The sequence below is a fragment of the Aptenodytes forsteri genome, unplaced genomic scaffold (genome assembly GCF_000699145.1).
Source record: "Aptenodytes forsteri isolate BGI_AS27 unplaced genomic scaffold, ASM69914v1 Scaffold438, whole genome shotgun sequence".
NCBI lineage: Eukaryota > Metazoa > Chordata > Aves > Sphenisciformes > Spheniscidae > Aptenodytes > Aptenodytes forsteri.
Window position 1 is genome coordinate 630068 of NW_008795673.1, and position 26119 is coordinate 656186.

The 26119-nt window shown below is 43.7% G+C and overlaps 2 protein-coding genes across 8 annotated transcripts in view; one reads left to right on the top strand and one right to left on the bottom strand.

The window, feature by feature from the left end:
* Positions 1-1741: 1741 nt before the first annotated feature.
* Positions 1742-10886, top strand: NINJ1 (ninjurin 1). Its single transcript, XM_019472927.1, has 3 exons — positions 1742-1970; positions 6896-7057; positions 10122-10886. The coding sequence occupies exons 1-2, from the start codon at positions 1772-1774 to the stop codon at positions 7048-7050; spliced, it is 354 nt and encodes a 117-aa protein (XP_019328472.1). The 5' UTR covers positions 1742-1771; the 3' UTR covers positions 7051-7057; positions 10122-10886.
* A 13606-nt stretch (positions 10887-24492) lies between these two features.
* CARD19 (caspase recruitment domain family member 19) overlaps positions 24493-26119 on the bottom strand; it is a 23734-nt gene continuing 22107 nt past the window's right edge. For all 7 annotated transcript variants that reach the window (XM_009282571.2, XM_009282570.2, XM_019472940.1 and 4 more), the window contains one exon: positions 24493-25477. In XM_009282571.2, coding sequence (XP_009280846.1) covers positions 25365-25477 — 113 coding nt within the window. In that variant the 3' untranslated portion in view covers positions 24493-25364. The remainder of the gene's footprint in view (positions 25478-26119) is intronic.

Genomic DNA, 26119 nt, shown 5'->3' on the forward strand with positions numbered 1-26119 from the left:
CTTTTTTTATAATTAAAAAAAAAAAAAAAGCCATGTCAAACATGATCACATTCCTACATCGAGTGAAAACAAAGGAACCGGTCGTCATGTTTTCACTGCAGTCCCCTTCCATCAGGATTAAGAACTGAGTCACAGCTACCCATGTAGTTTTTGCCTGTGTTACACACTGCAGCCTCGTAGACCCAATAGATATTTCAAAGTCAGTATTTTTGGCAGGAAGGAGTTAATTAGCTGCTAGGCATAGGAAAAAACTTCCTCTACTATGAACTTGTGACAAAATAGATCATATTAATTCTACAGTCTACTGAGAAGAGTTTCTTTTAAATTCACGCCCAGAAAGTGAATTCTGCTATTACACACATAGTTCCTCGTCCCCTCTTACACTGCTAGCATTAGGTAGCCAAGAGCTAAATGTGTGTGTTTGGCTTTTTACTGTACAATAAACAGTGAAAAATGTTAGTCTGGATTTTTCTACTGAGTACTGCCAGCATATATTCCATGCTGCTTTCCATAAGGAAATAAACATCTACACCTGGTTTAGTGCCTTTGGTGGATGGTATACTAGAATTACAGTGTTTTTTCTGAAGCATCCAAATGCTATAGCGGTTTAACGGGGCAGGGGGGTGGGAAGAGGAGGCTCCCCTTGGGGAGAGAAAAGGTGACGAATGTGGGACAGATTCCCCAGCCAAATTGCATTTTAGATTGTGGGATATAGACAAAACCAAATGAGTATCGAGTTCTTCCTGACTGAAGTCAGTATCCGTCTCAGAGCCATTTTCTTCCCGGGAGCTTGGTCTCAGTAAAGAAGCTGTCAGCGCGAAGCTACTATTACATGGCTTCCTTCTCTTTGCAGAAAAAAGTCTGCTGCTGCCCCATGACATTTTTCACTCAGTAAAATATTTAGGCCATGGTTGATTACAATGTGTCTGGTGAAAATAGGTCAAGTTTGGTATTTGAATGCCCTGGAAAAACGGGCAATGTGTTTGCCATATGCATCAATATCTGTCCTATTTGAAAGGACGCTTTTAGGTCTGGACAGTGGCAAACCTGGCTTTGGAGTTGGAAATTTGATAGTTATGACTGCTGCTGAAGAGAGTAATTAGAGGGCGTTTTCTGCATTTGAACTAACCTTCAAAGCGAGACTTTCCTCACAGTATTTTCTGGCAAGCGGGAACACATCTGTGCAGTAAAAAGGTCTCTAAGAAGTAGGTTTAAAGAAGTCAGCTAGAAAAAGCTTACTCTTAATGTATTTGTGTATTTGTATCCTCAAAATAAGACTTATGAGTAATTAAGGAACTATGTAGATGTGTGATGACAGAGGGTAAATTTAATAAATATTTGTATTTTAAAGTATGCCTTTAGGAGTAAATTAGTTACAAGAATCTGTTGTTTGCTTGATTGTTTTGCAGTGGTTTTTCCCTCCCAACTTGCCTCAGTGCAAACTTTTCAGCTTTTTCAATCTTTCCTTTTCCCAGGGTAGACTCATACTGATGTTTAGGCTGATCCTACAAGCTGGAAAAAGTGCATCTGCCGGAGCGCAGTACAGACACTGTTTACTGCTCCCTTGTCAGATGGAGGACAGTGGTAACAGTGAAAAAGATGTACTGATAGTCTCAGTACCGCTATTACTCTATCAGTATGATTACAGAAATCAGTTGATGGGCCAAGTGATCTCTCGCTCGCTACACCAATTAAGAGAGATGTGAATAATCTTTTTCCTCTCTCCCAATTTTAGCGCAGAACGTCACAGTGGTTTCAACGAAATGGACCTATGAATATCAACCACTACGCAAATAAGAAGAGCGCTGCGGAGAGCATGTTGGACATTGCCCTGCTGATGGCCAATGCGTCCCAGCTGAAAGCTGTGATGGAGCAAGGACCTTCTTTTTCTTTCTACATCCCACTTATCATTCTTATCAGCCTGTCGCTCACACTGCAAGTTATGGTGGGAGTGCTCCTGATATTCCTTGGTATGTAGCAACAGCGAGAACCATTGACATGTATTTTTCTTACAGGATGCAATCTATAAGATGGTATATAAGATATGGTATACAGACTCCCCATTTATTTTTAAAAAGCTGTTATATTTGAAAGTCTTTACCTCAGAATTGATTAAAGTTTTCTCCTAAGACCATAGAAATGTTGCAACAAAAGGAGTAAGGGCAGCTGTATGTGGAATCTTCAATTTTGATCAACTTCCTCATACTCATTGGCCCAGAGTATGAATATTTTTCTTTTCAGAAGGCCTGAGGAGGAAGGAAAATGATGAAATACTGTAAAAGAAACATTCATAGGCCAGATAGGATCATGCAGCCTGCCCAGTTTCATAATATTGTTTCTGGCAAGACCTGTTACTTAATCTTATGACTGAAATGTATTTGTTCCATATCAGTCATATCATAAGTAATATTATAAGAATATGTTGTGAACGTAGAACTCTGAAACAGAAGTAAAGTTGAAATGTCCATCTTCATGTTGGTGTGGCATATTGTCTTCAGTTTGTTTGTGTTTCTGCAATCAAATGAAAGGTTTGATAGCAAAGGCTTGACAATAATGAAAAAAAACCCCTTAGTTTTAAATTTAGGAAATTATTCAAAGCATCCTAAATCTCTAGGTGGGGAATGGGAGAAATGTAGTTGTTACTGTTAATTTTCAAACCTGTGTTAAACTGAAATTAAAGTTAAAAAGAAAAATAGGCTACTTGGAGCAAGATTTCACCGTAAGAACATACCTCATCTATTATCCACATACTATGACTTCAGTCAAAAAATTTGAAATGACATATAATACGAAAACACAGTCCAAGTAGCATCCTGGGACTAAAAATAGATTGTCTTGAATTCTGCTTATCGCTAGGGAAACCTTTTCTACTTTCTACCAAAGAAATGTGATGCAACACCCCTAACATATGCTAGAAGTCATTTCAAGAGAATGAGTTCAAATAGGAGTTGTGTTAGTGCATGCTTTGGACACATTTAATGAGACAGCTGCAGAATTAGTTCCCTGCTCCCTGCCTTCCCCCTTCTCCCCTTTCTGTCTTGTTTGTTGAATTACGGACCTTCACGTTCCCAGAAGTTCAATGCAGTGTCTTTGCTGTTCTCAAAAATAGAGGTTCCGCTGTTCAGTATTAATAGGTACAATGCTGTGAGGCACAAGAACCAGTACTTATCACTAAAAATTAGGTATTTTAAGTTAGTATTGCTAGATTAGTAGCACACGTATGTCATATATCCTCTGCCTTATTCTGTAAGGCAGAATATTGATCTAAGTAGCTATAGAACCAGGCTCATTTCTAAAACAGTGTCATCACTAAGCATGAATTACCCAAAAAAGCCCAACTAAAACTCCACAGAGAGTGGAGAGACAGCACTCTTCTGGAAATCTGAGTTTTCTGTTTTGACCTTAAACAAGTCTTCAATACTTCTCTTTGCTATCTTAACTTACTGTGATATTTCCCCCCCATGCTTTTGCAAGGCAAAATGCGAAAAGAATCCAGTGGCACTTTGCAAAGTTGCTGAAAACCTGCAACATTCATTAGCAGCACCCAAAACCCTAGACCATAACTTTGGAGAGTCGATCGAAGGATACCTGTGGAAATCAGAGGAAATGTTTAGGTTTCAGCATCAGTTGAACCCCATTATTCACTGAAATAAATGACACCTTCACTGGTAGGAAACAGCTATGGATCACTTCTTTTGCTAGTGATATACGATCATTTATTCTCATAGCTTTTTTCAAATCTTTCCCTTTAAATTAATGGGTACTATATGATAGATCATAAGTCTACCGTAAATGAAAAGCCTTGAAGGTGATAGCCAGAGTTCACACATGGCATTTACTAAGTTATAGGTGCCACCTTTGGCATCTCTGTTAGTCTTTCAGTGTTCCGGTTTTTAGCACAACTGAAAAAACAACTTTCTGTTCAAGGAGGAAGTTCCTAGGAAACCAGGAGACATAAGGCTTGTAATATTGATATGCAGCTGATGTAGCTTTTTTCTTTCTTACGAAACAGACAGAATACAGCTGTCTCTGCATTTGGTAGAGTTGGTACAAGAGCAAAATCCATGTCCTGGCTCAGAGGAGATTCCAGAAAGGGACTGGAAAGAGCAACCTGATTATACTGGGGGATGTGGAAAAATGGAAAAATCAGCAGAACACTTATATGTTTCTTGGCTGAAGGCATCTCCTTGGTGGTTGTTTCAGTTAAGCAGGCTTTGAGGCTGTAAACAAGTTCCCTGGTTTTTGTCAGGCAATAATTTCTCGGTATATGCTGAGACATTGCTTTTTAATGCTTGTTTCTGCCAGACATTGCCGAAGTGGCTTCCATCTCTGTAATTTTTATCTTTGTCACATTGAGAGGAAAGAGAGGACCCAGCAGCCCCAACTCCCAGGCTGGGCTGAGGTAGAGTTCACAGACCACTTAGCAAATAGTGAGATTCATCAGGAGTTCAGCCTGCGCTCTGCAGTCAGCAGTGGCTGTAGGTTTGGCGTACCGAGGGTGACAAAGCCCTCGGCTTATAGCGGTATGCTGTTGGAGTGATGCTGTCATGCTGAGGTCAAAAGTACTGAAGATAGGAAATAGGATATGAAGGTACAAAGATACAGGCATCATAGCAAGAACTTGCTTTTCACAATGTGTATTTGGTAGTTTTGGCCTGCAGGAACAGTTTGCCTTTCTGTCCAGCCACAAAACTCTGCCTCTTACCAGCTCTCACAAGTCCAAACAAAAGTCTGTGCCACCATCCAGTTTCTTTCCTTGAGCCAGAGTTTTATCCCAGGAGCTACCAGTTCTCCCAGTTCTCTACTAGGGATTAAAAGCTTTTCCTCCTTCAAGAGAGCCTTTCACAAAAACATTTTGAAAAATGTTCAGCAAACTTGTCCTTGAAAGTGATTTGGTAATCTTAAATTTTTGGAAGAAAAGCAAAGAATGTCTTGAAATAGTTTAAGTGGCATGAAATCATAGTAATCTAATCCCACTATAATAAAATACTTAAAGAATAGCTGTTCTTAAAAACATTTTCACAAACACCCTCATCTTAAATACTATAATCACAAAGATAGGATTACTGCAATTGTACTTCAAAATTCAGAGCATCGCCTGAAGTGACAAGCAATACTTGTCTTCTCTGACCCTTATTTGGACAAAGGGACAGCTCTGAAAGTGACAATTCTCTTTTGAGCATGATTTCTTTTAACTCACAAAAGACGTTAGGCCTTTATTGACTTTTCTTTTTTAAACCAACTGTCTGAAATGCTTTTCTTCCATACTTCAGGATTAATTAATTATTCCATTTCATTTATTCAGCTTCATTCACATGACAGTACTAGAGTCCTTCCAGGTACTGTTGGGATGCAAGCGTCCATGTAGTTCCAGATGCTTTACAGACATGTATAAACTCATTTTCAGGGTTAAGTACTGCTGAGCTTGAATTATTTCATGCCTACACAGGTGTGCTTAAGCTTAAGCTTTTCAGATAGTTCCCCCACGCTGTTCTTCAGTGCTTTGACTGGCCTGTGATGTTTGACTATACTGCTTTAGCAAACAGGACTTGAACAGACGCCCAGAATTCCTTGAAACCAAAACAGCATTAGACTTCCTAATTAGGGACACCAAGTGAACATGGCTTTTAATACTTCAGCATCATGAGTGTGTTTGCCACCACTTCCACTTAACTGCTTCAACAAGCAAGTCTTGGTTCTGTGGTTAAGTTCTGCAGTGTTGACAGGGTCATTATGTTAAAAGCAAATAACAAAGTTTATCTATCTCGTGCAGTAGAGTCGTAAGCCTCGCATCTATGTATGTGCCTATCAGAAGGAGCTCAGAGTTTTATTTGTGTTGCTGTAAAAACCTGTTGGGTATGAACTTTCTCTGACATGTCCTGTACATGCACACACAAGCTCCAGTGATCTATGCATTTAAGAACTAGGACTTTTAATAGACAAAAACCATTCTCAAAACACTCTCCAGAATTCATCTTCACTCATTCCATCAGCATCAAAGAAATTTAGCAGAGGGTCTGAGTTGCAGAGCCCTTACTGCAGGAGAACAGAGACAGAGGAAAATCTTGGGTTTCGCATGATGCCAGACAAGTGCCCCCAGACTTCTTACTGTCCTGTACAAGCACACGCTTTACTCTATCATCAAGTCTATTATCATTCCAGCGTAAGTCATTTATATGTTTTCACAAGGCCTGGAATCAAAGCTTAAACTAAATTAATACTATCTCCCTTGTGTGTTCCTCCCTCACTGCCATTAGCAGTTCACCCAAAGAACAACTGCAAGAAACAAAAGAAATTGTTTACACAGCTGATGCTCTCTGTAAAAAGGACTGCAGCTACACTGCTTTGAAATCTTCCTCTGTTTAACAGATATAATGCTCTTGCTTCCTAAAAACAGAATCAGTGCAAAAGCAGGGAGTACGGCTGGGGAAGGGCACCAGTACAAAAAAAATCCAGCACTGGTAGAGAGATTGGGCTGTCTGCGAAGAATCTGTAGCATTTTAACTAGGAAATTTAACTTCATTACGTTCTGTCTGGGCTTCAAGCTTCATGTATTCAAGACTGAAATAATTTTTAAATGCTTAAAGTCTGCAACAAAACTAGGTTCCAAAAGATCAAGAACTCAGAAGATTTCTAGTAATGTTTGTGTATCTATTACTTCCCATGTGCATCCACAGAGATTAGATGCTAATTACTGGAAGCTAATAAGCTCCTTGTGGTTAAAGATCTTAGCACTTCTACTGACACTGCAGAATCTTACTTCCCTTTTAAGTATGACTGATGCAAATAGCTCAGAGTAAGAGCAACTCTTGAACTACATGAGTAGCGAAGACTTTTATTCTGGATTTTGAAATATACATATAATTAAAACTTTTTTTTCCCTTTCTCTTTGAAGTAAAATATGACCTTAACAACCCTGCAAAACATGGAAAGCTGGATTTCCTCAACAACCTTGCAACTGGACTAGTATTCATTATAGTAGTTGTGAATATTTTTATCACTGCCTTTGGAGTGCAGAAGCCAATTGCTGAGTCAGCGTCAAGACAGTAAGTACAAGGTGAGTGTGGTCTCTCTGCACCATAAGGTAGTAGGGCATAGCATACAAGAATGCAGCGCACACTAGGGCATAGCTTTAAAAACAGCCACGAGCTTATCTATACAGTTCTAGCCTTTGCAGATAAATGAGTTTACTTCAGACTAGTGCAAAAGCAAAAGATGGTAGGAACTGCTAAGTTATTACAGTGTGTTTTTAAATGTAGAGTTCAAAAATTGATGGCAGCATCTTACTTTGCCAGGGGCCCCTTGCATGTGTCACGCATAGGAAGTGTGAAGATTGTCCTTGTGGCTTAGCCACTCCTTTTCCTCATTGCTGACTAAGCCAAGAAGGGAAATAATATTGTTTTGCTTCCTCCAAATGCCGCTTCTTTTTTTAAGAAAGTTTTGCAGTATACTGCATCTAGTCTGTTATGAACACTGACTTAATCTTTATCCAAGTAACTAGGGCTATTAAGTCCAACATATAATATTACACATCACTGGAGCCCTTCAGTTCCTATGCAGATAGTGTGGCTTTTCTGTCCTCCCAAGCTGCAGGGCTTTTGCTTTGTGGGAGACTCAGCTCGCAAAGATGTGCACTATCACTTTACTTGATACACGTGGTCATTTAGAACAATACTGTTTGCTACACCTGCATTTTAAAGTTTGTTATTTACTTATACAGAAGGGTAAATATAGGAATTGGGGGAGTCAAAATGGGTATCTTCCTAGCATCATAGCTATGATGAACAATTTGGGAGGAGATAAACCTAAATTGTAGGCTTGTAGCTCAAGAAGCACTACAGTACAACATCTGCTTTTAAAATAGCACTGCTAAGTCTCTGTGTGCCAGCATTGCTCTGGCTCTTTATCTTCCAAATCTCAAATCACGTTCAGAAGACCTGCTGAAGAAGGAATTACTTGACTTTCCTGGCAAGCCACGGTACGCTGGCTACTATGCAGACAGCCCATACATGTAACATTACAGGTTTGAGTTAACTTCTAGATGAAACCCTTCCACCATGAGAAAGAAGATAACAAGGCCTTTAAACCCTTAGTCTGAAGGTGAATGTAACAAGAATGGAAAGCAGACCAAATTCTATCAAGACTCTAAACAGCGTGGGGGGAAATCAGTGCAAGAAATTACTGGGAAGATGAAGAATGAACTTCATTTATTTCGGGGTGTGGGCGGAATCATCTGCTTCGTCCAAAACCTGTGAAATTCTGGCAGTGAAGCAAGATAGTTTTATCGTATTTTCTGCCCGTAGTCTCTACAAATAAACTAATAAATATTTCATTTTAGCAGCAAAGAGCACATAGATTATCTGAGATATTATCAGAATTATAGGTAGAACGTCCATCTCAGCAGTACGTATTAAAACAATACTGAAAAACTAACCACAAAATTGCACTGGCAAAGCCAAGAGAACTGAATGAAGGATTATTGGAATTTTAGCTGTCTTCACGGGAAAAAACATGCACAATAGCCAGGAACAGAGGCAGAGACAAGAATCTGAAATAGGCACCAAGAAATTCAAATAATGGACAGGGTGGCATACCAGAATCCCAGCTGCGCCTCTTTTTGATACAGTGAAAGAAAAACTTAAGAGGGAAGAGAGGAGAAGCAGTTTTTGCGTATCACACTGATGTGTGCTGAGTAGAGAGGAAGATGAGTTGACAATCCAATCCCAAGCCAGTTAGTGCCTTAATATAACGGTCAGCTAATAGCCAGAAGGTAGGTATCGCACACCTTGCCTCACCAGGATACTGGATGGGTGAGCTCACCCGCATTTCATCTGCTATTTCTCTACTAGTACCGCGTTCTCTAATGAGGTGCCTTACTGATTCTCCCCAGTACCAGCGCCAGCTCTGCTCCCTTTTTGATCTCTCGCTGGCTTTTAGGAGATGCTGCTTCTGCAGTGTTTCCCAAACACGACTGCTGTATTTCTCTACGGCAGAACTCAATACTGAAGTGTTTGAAGAACCCTGCAGCTGTTACAGAGTTTGCAGGACATCTGTTTTGTGTGTCACAAGCCAGTTCAGCTCTGGGCAGCACTAACATGCCAGGCTGGCTTCTGAACATTGCTGTGCGTTAGCTCTTTAAACATGTAAAGTGCATCCCCCTGCAAATTTCTACCCCCTGTCCATGGACTTTGTCTCCTTTCCCCTTCCTTCACACACATATGTGGCTAAGTCTTACAGAAACATCAGTGGTTCTGTGCAATGTCTTACTGCTTAGCTGGCACCGTCTGGCAAGAAGGGGCTCTTCACAGCATTTGTGTTGGAGTTTCTCCTCTGCTATTCCTTCTGCTCTCCATAAACTGTCAACCCAAAGGGTTCTGTGGCTTAATTATGACTGGGATTGCGGAATCTCTAGTTAGAAAGCCAGGTCTTAAATGAGAAATGAGGTCACATGTAACTTGTCTGAGATCATCATGCGAGCATAAAACACGGTTCTGCCTAGTGGATGGTACTAGCTCATACAGCTGTATATCATATATCGCATATAGCTATGCACAGCCAGAGTATTTGTTCACATACATAAACGTGATTGGTATCTACTGCTGAAATTGGTTTAATAAACTTGCCGTGCCTCAATAAAGGAGAAACAGTAGCTGTTTTATGTAACCTCAGGTAGAGGCAAGACCAAAGGATGTTTAAAGCAAGTTTACATCTGTACAAAACCAGCAGCTGTGTGATCCTGCCTTCATGCTTCTCACACATGCAGTTTCTTAATAAAATGGCCAAATGTCTGGGACCTGTGGTTTTTTGCTCCACACTTGTTAAATGTGGAAGTTCTTCATTGCTTTGGAACGCTACATCTGTTGTTTGCTCGTTTGTACATATTGCCCTTGCTAAAAACACCCGGCCATCTGAATGTAACTTGAAAAAAAAGTCTTTTTCAGTCTGCTGCCACAATCTCCTCAAAGCCCTGAGAGAAGTGGGTAGCCACCATTTTCTGGCTTCACCTTCACTATTACGCACACTTTTCCAAAGAAAACTTAATTCCCCCTTTAAGGCAAATTTGTCGTTTACTGTAGTTCCTGTTATCACTAACATCTCAGTATCTTTGTTTTCTATTTCAGAGACCTGAAGCATTCATTCCTCCATAGGTGCCATTTGCACTTGAGCCAGTTACACTTGGACACAATAGAAAAAAAAAATAATCTGAAGAAGCTGGACATATCGAGCAGCATTCTCAAGTTTCCAACAACCAACACATTTGTGCACCTGAAATTTTCCAATGTGTTAATATTTAAACTGTTTGGCATCTAAGGAAAGGTTGATTTTGACTCAAGGACATTGTTTTTATGGAATATTGGCATTTCAATTTCTGTAGAAATTAATTGTTTTTCAGAGAAGTGGCATAAGCTCATCAAACAAGGTAGTATCAGCTGGCGGCACTTCACAGGACTTCCCATTTTCCATGCCTTCTGGTTTTGTGGCAATTTGTCATTTCCAGCGTGGCAAGAAATGGCAGGCCTTCAGTTCTGGCATGGTCACATTGTCCTTTATTTCACTCGCTTGGCACCAAACCTGCGTACTCCACAGCACAGCAGCGGCCTTCCTTTGCAGCGTGCAAAGACAGCTGTGCCTTGTTTTCCTTTTTTCCACTCTAGCTAAAGCAAGGAGGAGACAAACAGAAACAGTAGGCTATCTTTTGTCCGGTTTTGCTCACAGGTAGTCGTTTGTCCTGTTTCTTCATCTCTGGACCACACTTAAAATTTCCTTCTCCTTTGTGCACAGGCACAAATAACCTAATTGCTAATAGTTTCTTACTATTGACATCTATACTCCATATTCTGTGCATTATATATATTTCTGGAAACCCTGTTAGAAGCGCTACCTTTTCTAGGCCCAACTGGAAAACTAGAGGGTACAGGGTGAGCTTTACCTGCTAAACTAACTGGTACTGAGCACCTGTCAGCAATTCAAGTAGCAAAGTGAAAGAAGTTTATCCCTCTGTAACTTACTTTTCCCTCTTCTCTTCCCAAGATGGATTGCTGCAGTTGTGTTACTCTTACAAGTTTATGGCTAAAAGCATCAGTAATTTTTTAATTTTTATTTTTAAATATATATAGAGATATAAATATCTTCTAGGTTCTTACCTGCTGGCTCAGGGACTGACACTTTTTTCTAAATACACTATTGCTAGTAATGGTGTAGGTTATAAAAATTTCTACAAGAAAAACATTTCAGTCTTTTGATTTCCAAAGTATCACATCTGCGATCAGAAAAATCCCAGTTTTCTAGAGTGTGCTTACTTGTAGATGCAGGTTTGTACTAATACATTTCCTTACTGTCAATTTTTAAATGCTCTCTTGCACATATTAATAGAAGTTTGACTTCCATGTGTCTCATCTCATTTACAATTTTTATTGATCACGTTTCTCGTTAGTTATGTCTCAAGGCCCATTGATGTACCATATCTTCATTTATATGTGCTGTAAGAATTACTAAGAGAAAACAAATCAGAAACTTGTGTGATTAGTAACGGAATAGACATTCTTTTTTATTTTTTAATTTGTCTTTCGTTGCTTCATCTCCAACTGAACACGTATTTAACCAGTATCTAGCAAGCAATGGTTTCAATTGCGCGTGTGCTCCTAATTTAAACGTAGCTCAGAACAAGTTCTGAATGAGGTACTCAGGACAATTTTCCTTATTTATTTTTTACAAACCAGCGAACTGTTGAAGGACTATTCCTACATACTTGTGTTATCGCAGTTCCGATGCTGTAGTGTAATGAATTGACTGGCCAAATAGCAGTGCTGAAAACCGTAAAAACCTTTCTTTTGGAGAAAATAAGCGGCTGTAGGCAGAGCCCTTCCAAGCATGAAATTTGTCTGTGGCTCAACATCGGGCAGGAATTTTGATACGATTCTTGAATGTACCACCTTTGTTACCTTTCACCTTTTTACTCACTGCAGTATTTGCCCGTCTGTGCATCTGATTCAGTCTGGAGAGGCTCTCTGGAGGCATCTACCTCTCTTCTGCACAGGAAACTTTGTACCTAAGCTAGGTGTCTGAAGGAGTTGCTTTGTGTCGTCCCAAATACATAACCCATCCAAAAGGTAGTTACTTTTAACTCAGGTATGAATATTAGGTATTTTTCAGTGCCAGATTTGCATCTTTCTAGTTTTTTAAGCAAGACATAAAAATAGGAAGAAATGTGTTTCTGGCACTTAGCTAATCCTCTCACTTTTTGACTTGTCCTTACTACCCTAAAGGCAGATGCAAACAGACGCCCAGGCTCTACTGATGTTTACAGTATTTATACTTGGTGGTGATTTGGCCCAATTTTGAATGTAGCTTTCCGTTCCTGTGCTCCTTAACTGCCGCGGCCCTCTCGTATGAGCATGATTGTGTTTGTCTTGCACTGAAACACTTGAAAGCCGTCAGAGGGGGTTGCAGTACAGACATACCAGGTCTTTTCCCATTTTATTCCCTTCATTACCGGGCCATAATTTTTCAGGTCACTCAAGCAAACAAGCTGTTACAGTAGGTTTCTCCTGAAAAATATAATAGCTGTTCTTATAGCATCTTTACTGCTAAGCTGTTGTCCAACAGAAACTACGGCGGCTTGCATATCCCATCTCCCAGCGGCTTGTGGAACTAACTGGATCCAGAGCAGTAGGGTAGGGGACGCTCACCAGGCGATGACTTGTCAGCTACAGATTCCAATGGACTTCGCAAGACACAGGTTTTGGGACATACAGGAGGGAAAGAAAAAATACTTCAAGCTTGAACACACTGTTGGGTGCCAAGAGCTGGATGTGTAGGTCGGCATTAAGGGGGTAGGAGCCTGTTCACTTCGAGTCTGCCAGAGCCAGGCTCAGAACAACAAGAAGAAAACCCCCGGGAGCCCTTCTGCCCCCTGAGCTCCTGAAAGTGTGACTGAAGCATCACAACAGAGATACTTGCAACTTCAGAGAGCCTGGTCTCTTCTTTTGGTTCCAAACATGTGAAAACCTGATCTGAAAGCCTTCCGTCTGACTGCAAGACTGTACTGGGCATCAGCAGCTTTCAACTTGCAACTGGATGTCTTTTTTTAAATAAAAAGGATGCTGGTTTATTACCATGTCTTTTATTGTGATTAAGAAAGATTTGCAAAACGTCCTCATACACGCAATCGGTGTTTTAAGTCTCTGAAGCCTTCAGACATCATTTATTTTTTAGCAGACAAAAGCATCTGCAAGTTGGTTTCAAGTATAAATAATTTAATCACATGATTATTATTCTTTTAAGTTGGGTGCTTATTTAAAATCCTAGCGAATATCTCCTAGGGGCGGCAAACAAATGCATTGGTTTAAATGGTTCTTTGGTTTGCTGTGCTTCTCCAGAGTTCTTGGTTGTAGGCAAACATTTCACTTAAAAAGAGGTCATCAATAATGAAGCGAGATGAATTTTTACAGGCCGTCTCAGGAAATGGTTCATGCCAGGTCATCCATTTACTTCTGTTTCATAAGCTGCTGAGCAGAGTAAGAATTACACATGCTGCTCTGGTCGTTCTCATTAGTCCCTTCAGCATCTAGGACTGCCTGGGTTGACATTTTCAGTGTAGCTGTACTTACTGAAGCAGGTGACAACAACTATATTTACAGGAACTGGCTTTTAAGTATTTGTCTTCTAAACCAGGTCACCGCTGAAGTTTATTCTGCAGCCGAGTGTTACGTAAAATGGGCTGAACTAGAAAGCATAATCCCGGTTACTGTTCCCCCCTCAACTATCCTTCGGAAGGTTTTGGTCACTCGTTTTCATTTAGTCTAACAAATGCTTTATCCTGTTTTCTGCCACGTCTTCCCGCGCTGAGCCCTGCCGGCCACGCTTTGGTGTAGGTACTGGTCAGCTGGGGGGGTGCGCTGCCCTGTGCCACTGCACTCACCTCCTTGGTCCGGGGCATGGGCTTGTTACTACGTGTTACCCTAAAAGCTTGGGTGCTCTTTGATTCTTAACAGCTGGAAGAAACGTGATAATCTTGATCATTCAAATACTTACAAAAGAGTTACCAGAAATGAGTGACAGAATCCAAGCGCTAAGCTCTGCTTATTTTCTAGCTTACCAAAGGTGTTGCCATTGTAAGTTTTAGCTGATTCAGGAAATGCTATGTGTGGTACCAATTTATGCACCAGTTTACAGTGTGTTTTCAAAAAAACCCCAAACAAACCCAAAAAACAATGTCAAAAGCTGGTCCTTGTTCTACAGTATAATTTTGTCAAACCACAGGAGAACAGGCTCGACTGAAAGTGTATTTACTTATTGCAGGGCAGTGGGAACACTCAGAAGAAAGCTGATGGTGTATTTTCATACGCATAACTCATCTTTGATAACCTGCACATTTAAACACACCACTCCTTGAAAATAAATCATCAAATCTCCCATAAGGTTAGAGGCAGCGCAGGGCATATAGAAGCACTGAGACTGAAAAGAAGCAGGCTCTCCTTCTCCTTAGTTGTTTGCATACAAGAAAAAGCCACATTGCTTCTAAATGACAGCGTTTTGCTTTTAAAGAAATGATTTGCAGGTTATATACAGAAACAGAGTATCCAGATGTGAGAGGTGGAGCCTCCCGTCTTCGCGTGGCCAGCCCCACAAACCCTACGCTTCCATTAAGAAATTAAAAAATAATAAACCAAGAGCTTCTGAATACTCCCAGCAGTTTTGCTACGCTGTCTGTAGGGAAATGGTCTAGCAGAGCAGAAGTAGTCCTGTATCGTTCTTAAGACAACCCATTCGGTGCTATCACTATCAACCAATATCCAGGGAAGGATACTGCGGAAGAATAGCGTATTTTACATTTCCCTTAGAGCGAGTCCGGAAACAACTGGTACCCCAGATACCACCAGATGGTAGCTATTTGTAAATGACTTTTTTTCTGGTAGAAACAAACATGGCTAACATCACTTAAATATACACATATTAATGACCTTAAAGTGAAGTTCGTGCATTGTGAAGACCACAACGCCAGTACGTTCAGACGCAGATTTTGCCCCAAGGAACTGCCCCAGAGGACAGTATGTATCTTGGAAGAAGCCTCCCGCAGCGATGGGAAATGAGACGATGTTCTCCTTCATGAAATAACATTTCAGCTCTTCATTTTGATTCTAGAAGCTTTCACATACAACAGCGCAAGGCGCCATGGTCAAAAGCCTTGAAAAGTAGGCAAACTCCACCTCGGGACTACTACTAAGCTCGAGCTAACTACCCACTTGGAAGCAGGCAAAAGAGAAGAAAGTTTGCTGTGTCCCAAATTCCCACCGCTCGGAAAGCTACATGTCTGAGGAGCAGGCTCTCTTTCTCCCCTGGAAAAAGGAGAGGTCGCAGCTTTACAGCTGAAATATATAAGGAGCAGGAGAGGGGCCGACCTCAGCTCCTTAAAGGGAGGACCCCATTCACCCTAGTGTCATGTAGGGGTCTTGCTGCGGCCCTTTAATGTTCGCAGGTGATCAACCAGGCTGGACCAGAGTCAAAAGCTAAGACAAGACATTACTAGAGCAAGAAATAAATTAAAATAGGTGAGAGAAAGCGTTGAGGAAGAGATGAATAACTGCATGGCCACAGCAGGCTCTTCGAGCAGATTTTTTCCACCGGAGGCTGGACTGAGTCCAAAGGCTGCAGGGGTGATGTGTCAGCCGTGCTATGGAGTTTTACCCCTATCCCCACCGTCGTTTATTCACATCCGTACATTTGAGCACATTCAGCGGCAGCGAGGGGGGCCGGAGCATGGGCAGGGCTGATGGAAACGCTCACACCCTTAGCAGGCGGCTCTTGGCTGTGTCAGGGAGCAAACCCTGGCCACGGTAGGTACACACACAGCAAAAAAGGCTGACATGGGCAATGCGGTGGTTAAAGGCTGCTGCTTCTGCAAGGAGGAATTTCACATTTTCACACTGATTGAATTCTTTACTCTGCATTAAATGCACACGCTCAGCCTCGGCCCACTTTTCTAATGGCCCTTGGCTGTGACATCGGGAGCATCACCGACACGTCATTGCAGGATACGTTATGACAAATAGCGGAAGACACAGAATACAATCTTTTCAAGAATAATATCTAACCAATTATTATCCAACCTCCTAACAGGGTGACACAAAATTACCTTCCCTGCTCTTGGATGCAATGGATTATTTTGAAGTCACTTCTCTCCTTCGACGCAGTTTATTGAAGTGAAGGTCTGTTTTCATGGATAGTTTCCCTCCCCTTGGATTATTTCATAATGAGAACTGTTTAATAACCTGGCTGCCTTCCCACAGAGAGTACCACAGCTCCCCACCTGGGAACAGACACTTTCCAATGCCTGCTCATCAGGCAAGTTGGGCTTTGTCAGAAACGGAGACGGGAAAAACTCTGGTTACTTTTTCTTCCAGCCTCCTTCATGATGGCTTCCACTCCTCCTCCTCCGTTTCCCGATCTTCCAGCTCAGAGGCAGCCCCAACCCCCTTTTTATGGTACAGGTTTTAATCAGTTGGGAGGTGAGTGGTAAATCTGGTGCCATGGTACGAAGCGCCGCACCAGGACTCCTCAAACATTGCCAACCATTTTCACTGGTGCCAAAAATATTTGAGAACAAATTGGTTTCTTCACCACCCAACATTACCCCAGTTTTCTGGCATCAAGGTTGAAAATAATTTAAAGCGTTGGAAAGGCCTTATGTTTCACATGTGTGTTGGACTTGTGGAAGCTATGGAGGGAGACAGCTACGTGTCTTTACCCTGAAACCGGATTTCTTTTTTTCTGTGTCAGGAAATGTGATTCATCAGGCATGCCAGGGAGAGCATTGTTCAGGGAAGAAATGACTGTATTTCCCCCCCAGGCCTCTCCATCGCTCGTGGAGATTCAAATTCTGGGAATGTGACTTAACAAAATCAAACTGTACGAGGTGCGCTAAAGGGGCAGCGTGAGAGCAAGCCACCACGGACGGGCCTGTGTGGGTCAGTATTCTCCTTCACAGTCTGTAAAAGCTCTTTTTTCTCCATGCTGATTAAAACCCCCAGGTTTGAAAGCCCCACATCCCACAGCCGCGCTGGTGGGTCTCATCATGGCATCTTGAAGGCACCACGGTTATCAAATAGAGATGCCGGCATCTTTAAACCTGATGTCACCGTTACTGTTTTGTTTAATTTGCATATCCCCTTCCCTTGCAGAGACAGGGTGTGATGGAATGACGAGTCGTCTTGTTCGTGTTCCCAGAGTCAGGACCAGCCTAGACTCATCCAGGGCTGAATTTCATCCAGCTCTGAATGAGGAATTTCCTTCCTACTTGTTTTCTTAATGACTCCGTTCTAGTCCAGAACAGTTTCTCCTGTGCCTCCCTGCCTGGGAATACCCTGAAAGATGCCTTTGCAACTCTTTCATAGAAAACTGCTATCTAAATTATTATTATTAATAATTATTATTTTCTGCTATCATTTTACCTGCTATACCTGGATTTTGAATTTGGTTCCCACCTGCCCTAAACTATCTTCCTACCTCCTGGCAGGATGGAGTTCTTCCAGAGCAGCAAAAAGCAGCAGGGATAAATCAGGGTGACTCTGAGCCAGCTCCAAAGAAGCACACGTGGGATCTCAGAGTGAAGGATGAGCCTCGTCTCACCTCCGCAGGCTCTAACTGCACCTTGCTGCTTAACCATAAAACGCCATAAAACTAAAGCAAAGCAGGCGTGGAGGGGTATGTGATTTAAGGGTGGGAGAAGAAGCTCCTGTACTCGCCTTATAAACCCTCCAGGTGAGGGATTCCAAAGTTGGTCCAGCCCCATGCTCGCAGCGATGGGACAAGAACGTCCCCTCTGCAGGACCCTTAATCCACCAGAACACAGCCAGCTTGTGTAAGGTGCGAGGCAGAGAGCAAAAGCTACCAAGAGTCTACGAAGGTGCCCATTTGGAGTCCGTAGCACATCTAGAAGCGTCCAGCACAGCCGCTGGCTGGTCAGTGCTCATCTGTGCGCAACGGGTTCGATTTTGCGCTTGAAAGTAGTGATGAATTCTGGGTTTTCCTCTCGGTGTGCAGGGAAAAGCGTGAGAGTAGAGCTATCGTCGCTCGCTCCTGGTTATTGCAGCACGGTGCCTGTCTCTCTTGTGCCGCCCCTTGTTTCCCCCGTCCCAGCATCTTGAGCACCAGCCCGGGGCCTGGGTTACCGTACCCCACCGTAGCGGGGGCCGGGCAGCTCTGTGCCCTCCTGCCGGCTTGTCTGACAGGAGAAAGGGGCAGGAAGCACCACCTCTGCTCAGGAGCAACCCTTTGGTTTTGACACCTGTGAATTTCAGAAACGTGTTGTCCTTCCAGGCGAGGACAAGCCCCAAGCTGGAATTGGTAGGATGGAGAGCGCAGATTTTTTTGCCTCTTCTCCCTCTCTGAAAATATCCGGAATCCACTTTGTGCTTGGGAACCTTCTTAACAAATCTTTATTGAAAGTGAAACACCCAGGCAAGTGGAAAGGTCACCCTGGGACATGGGAGGGGTGGGAGAGGGACAGAGGGTTGAGCTTTCCCCGGGCAGCCATGGGAGCAGGGTAACCCAGCTCTTCCAAAGATTTCCAGTGTGCTTCTCAGCCCCGCGAGGATTTGGAAATCTCAGTCTCAGTGGGTGGTATTTTTTCCTCCACAGAGAGATGAGAAGCGTAACCCAGCTGTCCACAACCATTACGGATCAGGAACATTTAAGAGGCACAGGCATCCTATTTTCAACCTCTCCTAGCAGATTTTAGTACGAATTAGCAGTGCAGACAGTGGAAAATAATCTTAGATATCTCCCTTTCTGTTAATGCAGAGCTGTGGCGTTCAGCAGGGAGGCAGCCGCAGGGACCGGGCAGTGCTGCCGTCCGGGGCCATTGCTGGAGTCAGTGCTGCGGCGGTGCCGGCGCCTCTGAGACAGACGCTGGATGGCAGGGAGCACCCTCCGGACAGGGGCCGCGGGGCTTGGGCGCTGTGAAACCCCCAGGGTAGGTAAAACCTGGGCTTAAAAGAAAAGGAAAAAAAACCCCACTCGAGCGTGATGAAATATTTTGCTATTGGAAAGAGAGGACTTGATATAAGTCGCGTTGTGAGGACACATCTTGCCAGTTATTTATTCAGACTTCAGGTGCTGTGGCACTCGGCTGCTGGCATCTGACTTCCCCTGTTACCAGCTCACAAAGCACAGACCCAGTACGAAAGGTTTTTGCTTTACTAGGCACAGTGTTATTAAAGATTTATCAACGGCAACGTGGCAGAAAGCTTCTCCTTGTGACCACAGCGTATAGTGCCCTGTGCTCCAAAAGAGAAAGGATTCACCTGAAATGCTCTTTTATGCCAAAACAGCTACACTGAATTAAACGGCGCGATGCTGCTGCATACCTGCCTCATCTCCAGCCGCTGGTTTCTTTTGCATTTGGCATCAATAACGTCCCTATGAAGCGGACGAGTTGAAGCTGTAATGAAAACTACCCCCTCCCCCAAATCCTACAGTTTTGTGGCTTAATCGAGCTGTTTTTCACTCACATCAAAACCTTGATGACGTCCACGGAGAAAAGCTCTGTGCCGGTCCCTTCTCCTGGCACCAGGCGCAAGACCTCTGCTGCAGTGGCAGAGGGTCTGGGCACCACATGCCTGCTCAGCACGGAGGCAAGCATGTCCTCCCGGTAATAAAAGCTGCTCCTCTCCCTCTTCCCCCGAAGAGCCACACGCCAGCCAGTAGGAAAGGGGGAAGAGGCTCTCGTTCCAGCTCATCAGGCAGAGACACTCCAAGGGAGGGCAAAGGATCAGGAGGATCTCTCTTGCTGACCAACAGTTGTCTCAACAACAGATCATCCTCCGGTGACGCTGACAACCAAGCTCCTGTTTAACAGTGTTTCACCCGCTATGGGAAGGCGCCGAGGCTCTGGGGTTCCTCTTGGCCCCCGAAGACAGTGTTGCAGCAGGGGATGCAATCCAGGCTGCGGGGCAGCGACTCCCCCTGAAGCTTCTCCTGCTACAGCAACACGTTGCTTTGGTAGGATCCTTAACACTGCCCATAGCAGCACCTGGGCCAGCAGATTCCCCTTCAAAGATTACCCAAAAGAACAGGCCAGTAACAACTGTGTCTGCATGGTTTTCCTACCTAAAGTCCCTTTTTGGGTGGTCAAAGTAACCCTTAAAATCAGTCTCGTGTCAAAGTCACTTTATACCAAGAAGAGGTAGGCCTCCAAGCCCGTCTTGATGGGCAATGATCCATCGGACTACCAAAACGACACAAAGTCGGGGCTTCACCAAAAGACACCCAGTCTTCGCAGCGATGCGTCCCGTTTAACTTCAGATCACTGAACAAGTTAAGCAGAAAAACTGCAAAGACTTTTGAAAGCAGATGAAAACGTTAAAAATCTTGCCACAACTACCCAAAACAAAACTTTAACCATCACAGAGCAGAGACCAGGAGGGAATCAGTCGGCAGACAGCAGCCACGGGAGGGCAACACGTTGCGGGGTGCGTCTGGAAGGAAGTGCAAAGCATTAACTACAAGAAAAACAGCAGCATTTTTTTCTCAGTACAGATTTTATTTCAATTTAATTGCCAGCTTCACCCCATTAAAAAAACCAAATCCCATTAATTTCTACAGAATTCAAGACGACGTACGTTAGGAGAAATGATTACAGAACACAGGACCTGTGAAGTACAGCCACCCGTTTGCACTTCTTAGTGTAACAGCAGCGCTCATTACACAGCTACGGCATGGCACCTCTCTGGAATAACGCTTGGGCATACAGAACAGCAGCGAAAAGCATCCACAACTGCAAATTTTGACCAAATATGTTATCCATTTATTACAGTATGAGGGGAAAAAAAAAATCACCAGTGAAAGAAACAAAAAGAGTAACTTTGCCTCGGCAGCTTTGAAAACTCCAGCCAGCAGCTCTGAAGTAGCCCAGCATGTCCCAGAATGAATCATGGCTTCATCCCGGCTCTGGCTTGCAGGCACATCGTCATTCACTGAAGTGCTTTAAATAGCAGTCTGTCTTTAAATGGAATTGTGCAAATTCATTGTATGATCTGTCACTTTGCTTCCCAGCGCTCTCTGCACGCAGATGGCCCCATCACTCTCTGCCTTAACGATTTACACGGCTCGGGGCAGCTGCCTGCGCGCTCTGCTTAGGGGGTTATCACACCGGCTAACTCTTGTCCTCGAAGCTAGATAGCCCCGACATTGCCACCAAGACAACCAGAGGCAGTTCAGCTTTGCTTTACATCAAAAAGCCCGTTCATAAGAAAACCAACAGGGAAGGAAGACGATTTTTGGCGAGGTATCAGGAGTCCTCCAGGCTGAAGAGTGCAGAGCTCACCCCCCCTTCCCTCCCCTCGGATTCACACACAAGCAGCGCAGCAGCGAAGGGGGACGGTCCCTGGCGGGAGCTGCAGCAAGTCCGTGTGCGAGGCACTCGCTGCAGAGCGCAGTCTAAGCTGGCAGGGGAGCCAGCTGCTCGATAACCTGCACGCTCCCACCCTCCAGAGACCACAGCCCTCCAGGAGAGCATCACTCGTGCAATAGCTGCTTGGCTCCTCAGCCCATAATGCCGCTAAAGGCACAACGCTGCTTATGCTGCAGGGAAAAGCAAACATTTCACTTCTTCAACGAGAGTTGCACAAGGTGAGAGAGGGTATGTTGAAAACATGGCTGCTTTTTATTAGCTCCCGTGCATTTACTGTCCGCAGCACAAGAACCACGGCGTTCACCAGAACGGCCTCTACCCTCTGCACGTGTAACCACCTACTGAATTTTACACGGCCAGGACAACTTCCCTGCACATAAAGTAAAGCACACCCCTAAATACCAGTACAGTTTCAGCAGCAAACACCAAGCTATTCTTGACTTGACAGGGAAGCTGGAATTCTGCAGCTAGACAGGCTCATCCAAGACCCTACTTGATTTGTTTCCAAGTAAGTAACACCGCTTGCCTAGAAGGACCCGACTACCAGGCAGGTACATACGGGCTTCCTCCAGGAACCGAGGATGGAACTATCACTTCATCTGCTCTCTCCATGTGCTGCATAGATGCGCTTGTGGAGAAGTGTATTAAACCTCGGTATTTGCTCGTGACAGAAAAATCTTCCAAGAAAAAGAATGTCTCCCAACCTATGCACATGCCAATTTTATAGCTAGCCTCACTTTTACTTTTTAAATTAAAAACTAGCACTAATAAAGGAACAGACGATTTTCTATTCTTTGCTGTCAGGCCCTTTAACTAACAACCCTGGGATGAACCAAGGCTCATTCTTCCTCTCTCCTCCCAGCCCTAACCCTGGGGATAGCTCATCCTGGATTTCCCCCCCCCCAAGAGGCATCCTCATCTCAAGCGACCTCAGAAAGGGAAGAAATATAGCCATAGCCTTTAGTAAACTTTCCTGTTCCGTATGGTTCTCAAGGCTCAAGAAAGCCACTCGGTTTAAGGAACTGGGAGGACCACGTCCTACTGCACAGCCCGCGCGCTCCTGGGGCAGTTTTATCGACCCGAGAGGGCTCCTGGCACTGCAAGGCATCCTTGAAGCAGTAAGCACAGCAGAACCTCACCTTCAGATTAAATAAGGCACCGGTAACTTCTGTAGGTTTCAGTCACAGCTCACAACAATTTGCAACCTGTTATTCAAAGGGTAACACGGTGGATAATCTAAACAGAAAGAACCTGCCTAGCAACAGTAAAGCCTCTGTTTCTGCTTTAAAATGAGATGCGACTGTTGTGATTACTTTGAATAATGTTTTTTTGTGCAAAATGGAATACTGTTCCTCTAATGAGGTTTCAAAGTTGGCTTCAAGGCAAAGATTTTAAATGCCTTTAGATTTCAGAGGTATTTTTTCTCGTTCCTGAAAAAGGGGCTGCTGTAGGACGTAAGCAGCAGTGGGGAAAGGAACATTTCATTTCAAATGTTATAAATTAGAGCTGGTTTGCTGGAGAGAAAAACCAACCTGTTGTCACCTTAAACACAAGGCAAGGCAGAGAGAAAACAACAGACTATAATTAAAGCACTTCCCAAGATGGAAGGCAGCACAACAGCAGATCGTTGTGTAACAAGGGCAGCAGAGCCTCGCGGTTAGCCAGTTCTGTAGGAAACGCGCTCAGCTCCGTCACCGTTTTCTGCCTAATAAGAGTCCCCGTGGAGATTAGATCGAAGAGACGCAAGAGCTGGTGGGGTGGAGGCAGGGGAAAAGAAGTCTAAATAAACTGCTCTGCTGGGTGTTATTCTGTTCGCACGGCATTTGTCTCATTCCACGTTTCACACTGCAGCAATCGGGCTGTTCGGTGTTTGTAACATCCCTTGGCCCGCTGCTGATCTTGGGGTACGTCTGCCTGTCTGCGCAGAAAACTCTTCCGTCGAGCGCTGCACAGTTACACCGGGGGAGCTGTTAGGGAAACGCTGGCTCTGCAGTCAAAGGAGCGGCTGCAGCTGCGTAAAAATAGCCAAGGCAGCTTTAACGGGGCTGGCACCGTGGTGGAGGCACCGTTAGCAGTGTAAAGCCAGCAACTGGGAGCTCGCCTTCCCAGAGTCAGAATAAATACGGAACCAAATAGCTGGTGCCGACGCACAGTCTGGTTGCGGTGTTATCCCTGTAGCCCGTTTCATTTCACTTGGGCGTTTCCAGATGAGCTGCACTCACACCAGCGACGACCACAAAGACGCACCGTCTGTTCTTGAGATTTGACCTAACGAAGACACTGGCTACCTCTACGTGGGGTCGGCTCGTGTCCCAACCACACTCCAATGCCATAGGTAAAAACATTTTATCAGAAGAGTAAAATCAGGGTCCTCTGAGCCCTTTTTCGTCTCTCAAGACGTTTCCCGCAAATACTCTTTGGGTCTTTTATTTGAAAATCTGGCCCTGTACTCAATTCCTCCTCTGGACTATATGCTTGCTACTACCTCAGGTGAGTGTTGTCCTGGAAGGACATACAGTTATCACAAGACGGTTTACTTTGGAGAAGATGACATTTTTATAGCATGAATGAAGCCTAAAGCTGGAAGACAATTTTCAGTCTGACTGTTTTGAGAAAACCACTCCAAATGACTTAAAATTTCACATGGGATCCTCCAGTGCATGGTAACTTGTGATGCAGCTGCAGCTTTTATTCAGGTGACATTTGATTTGATCTGGAAATCTCTTCATTCAGTCAGTGAACGAAGACCCACAAAGCATCGTTCTCACCAAGTACAGGGCCATGGTCTCCCCAAGCTCCTTAACGCTCTTGAGCGGGTAACTGAAGAACTACCCACTGAAAATGTCATTTCTCACAGCCAGTTCAGAACTACTGCGCCTCCCACCTGGAAGAGGAAAGCCAGGCAGGAGCAAGGTTGGGTTCATCAAGCTAAGAAACCCCAAGCTGCTTCACTTGCAGCCCTGACTCCCTGCATCTCCCTCAAGAATTTTAGTCTTAACGATGGTTTCTGCAAGTTTTTCAGGTTTCAACTCAGAGAAGAAAAACATAACATCATCAAATGACATTATGAACAACCTCATGCTCTTCAAGTAAGTATACATATTTATTGGCCATAAAAAGCGCCCCACATCATGGCACTTAAGTCCCTGCAAAACATCTTGGATTACTTCAGTTTCCTAGACATACAGACTGCAAAACACTTCACTGGAAAAGGAAAAGCGAAATAAATCTGAAAAGTTTTCTTGGTAGTTTCAAATGCTTCAGATCAGACATTCCAGTCCCTGGGACCCTCTGTGTGCTGGGAACCAGTCTGCACCAGCTCCAGCGCATTCAAACCACGGCCAACAGCTGAGCGTGAACGGGAACAAGGCAGGCCGAGATGAGGCACGAACAGGAGAAGTAGAAAATACGGCAAGTACTAGGCGTACACAAAGGTAACTGGCCCTGATAAACTTCGTAGGTGCCAGTGCCCACCTGAGCTCAGGCAGTAAGTACAAAGGATCTAGACAAAACAGAGAATCCTGAGATGGAGATCCGTTTCTTAGTAAGGCTTTGAGTGCATGTGGTTTTTTAAGTGCTTTTCTTAAATTATCACAAAAGACGGGCTCGCATTCTTTAAATAGTTGTGATCCTTCATTCCAGTATAAAACACGAATGCAAACATGGCTTAAGACCCATGATCACTTAGGATATCATTCTAAAGTTTGTATTAAAAATATTTTTTATCCAAATGATAAATATTTTAAAATAAGCATTTACAAAAATAAATGGTCCGTTCCCATAAGGAAGGACATATATAGCTGAAATTCTGAATACATCTTGAGGCAACACAATTATTGATGAAGCTAGTTAATAAAATCTTTGGTATGAGAGTATAGTACACTAATATTCATGCACCGTTGTCTTCCCTTGGCAGGTATACTGTACAGACAAGCGAAGAGGCAGCTCTTCCTTAATTTCTTGATACGTCTTCCAAATACAACATACAGATATTTCTAATGTGTCTTCCTATGATAATAGGAGAAAAGCCCAAGATTCTCCTGGCTCTTCCTATGACTTTCGTATCTAAAACAGAATGAAGATGGGAGGAAAAAGAGAAAGTAAACACAGTTAAGTTTCATTCTAGCTAGTAAGCAGCATCTACAAAAAATAAAAATCAATTAAAAAAGTGACTCTAGAGGAAAGTCCATTTCCTGCAGTATTGTATACATCAACTGCCAAGACAGGATAACGATGAATCTGCTAGGATTCATCGCTGCAAGTTCAGACACACAAAGAGGAGATTACTGAGTTAACGTGAGCACAGCACCGATGGTGCAAGCCCGGAACACCACATCCAGGTGTGGTGGCCCTGTTACACACGGGGCATTGAGACACTGCGTAAGTGCAGGAAAGAGCCTCAAAACTGGAAAAAAGAGCTGTTGTGGTTTAACCTCAGTCGGCAACTGAGTACCACCCAGCCGCTCACTCAGTCCTCCCCCCCCGCCACCCCGGTGGGATGGGGGAGAAAATTGGAAGAGTAGAAGTGAGAAAAACTCGTGGGTTGAGATAAAAACAGTTTAATAAATGAAATAAAATAATAATAATAATAGAATATACAATAGAATATACAAAGCAGGCGATGCACAGTGCAATTGTTCACCACCCGCTGACCGATGCCCAGTCGGTCCCCGAGCAGCGGCCCCCCCCGGCCAGCTTGCCCCCGTG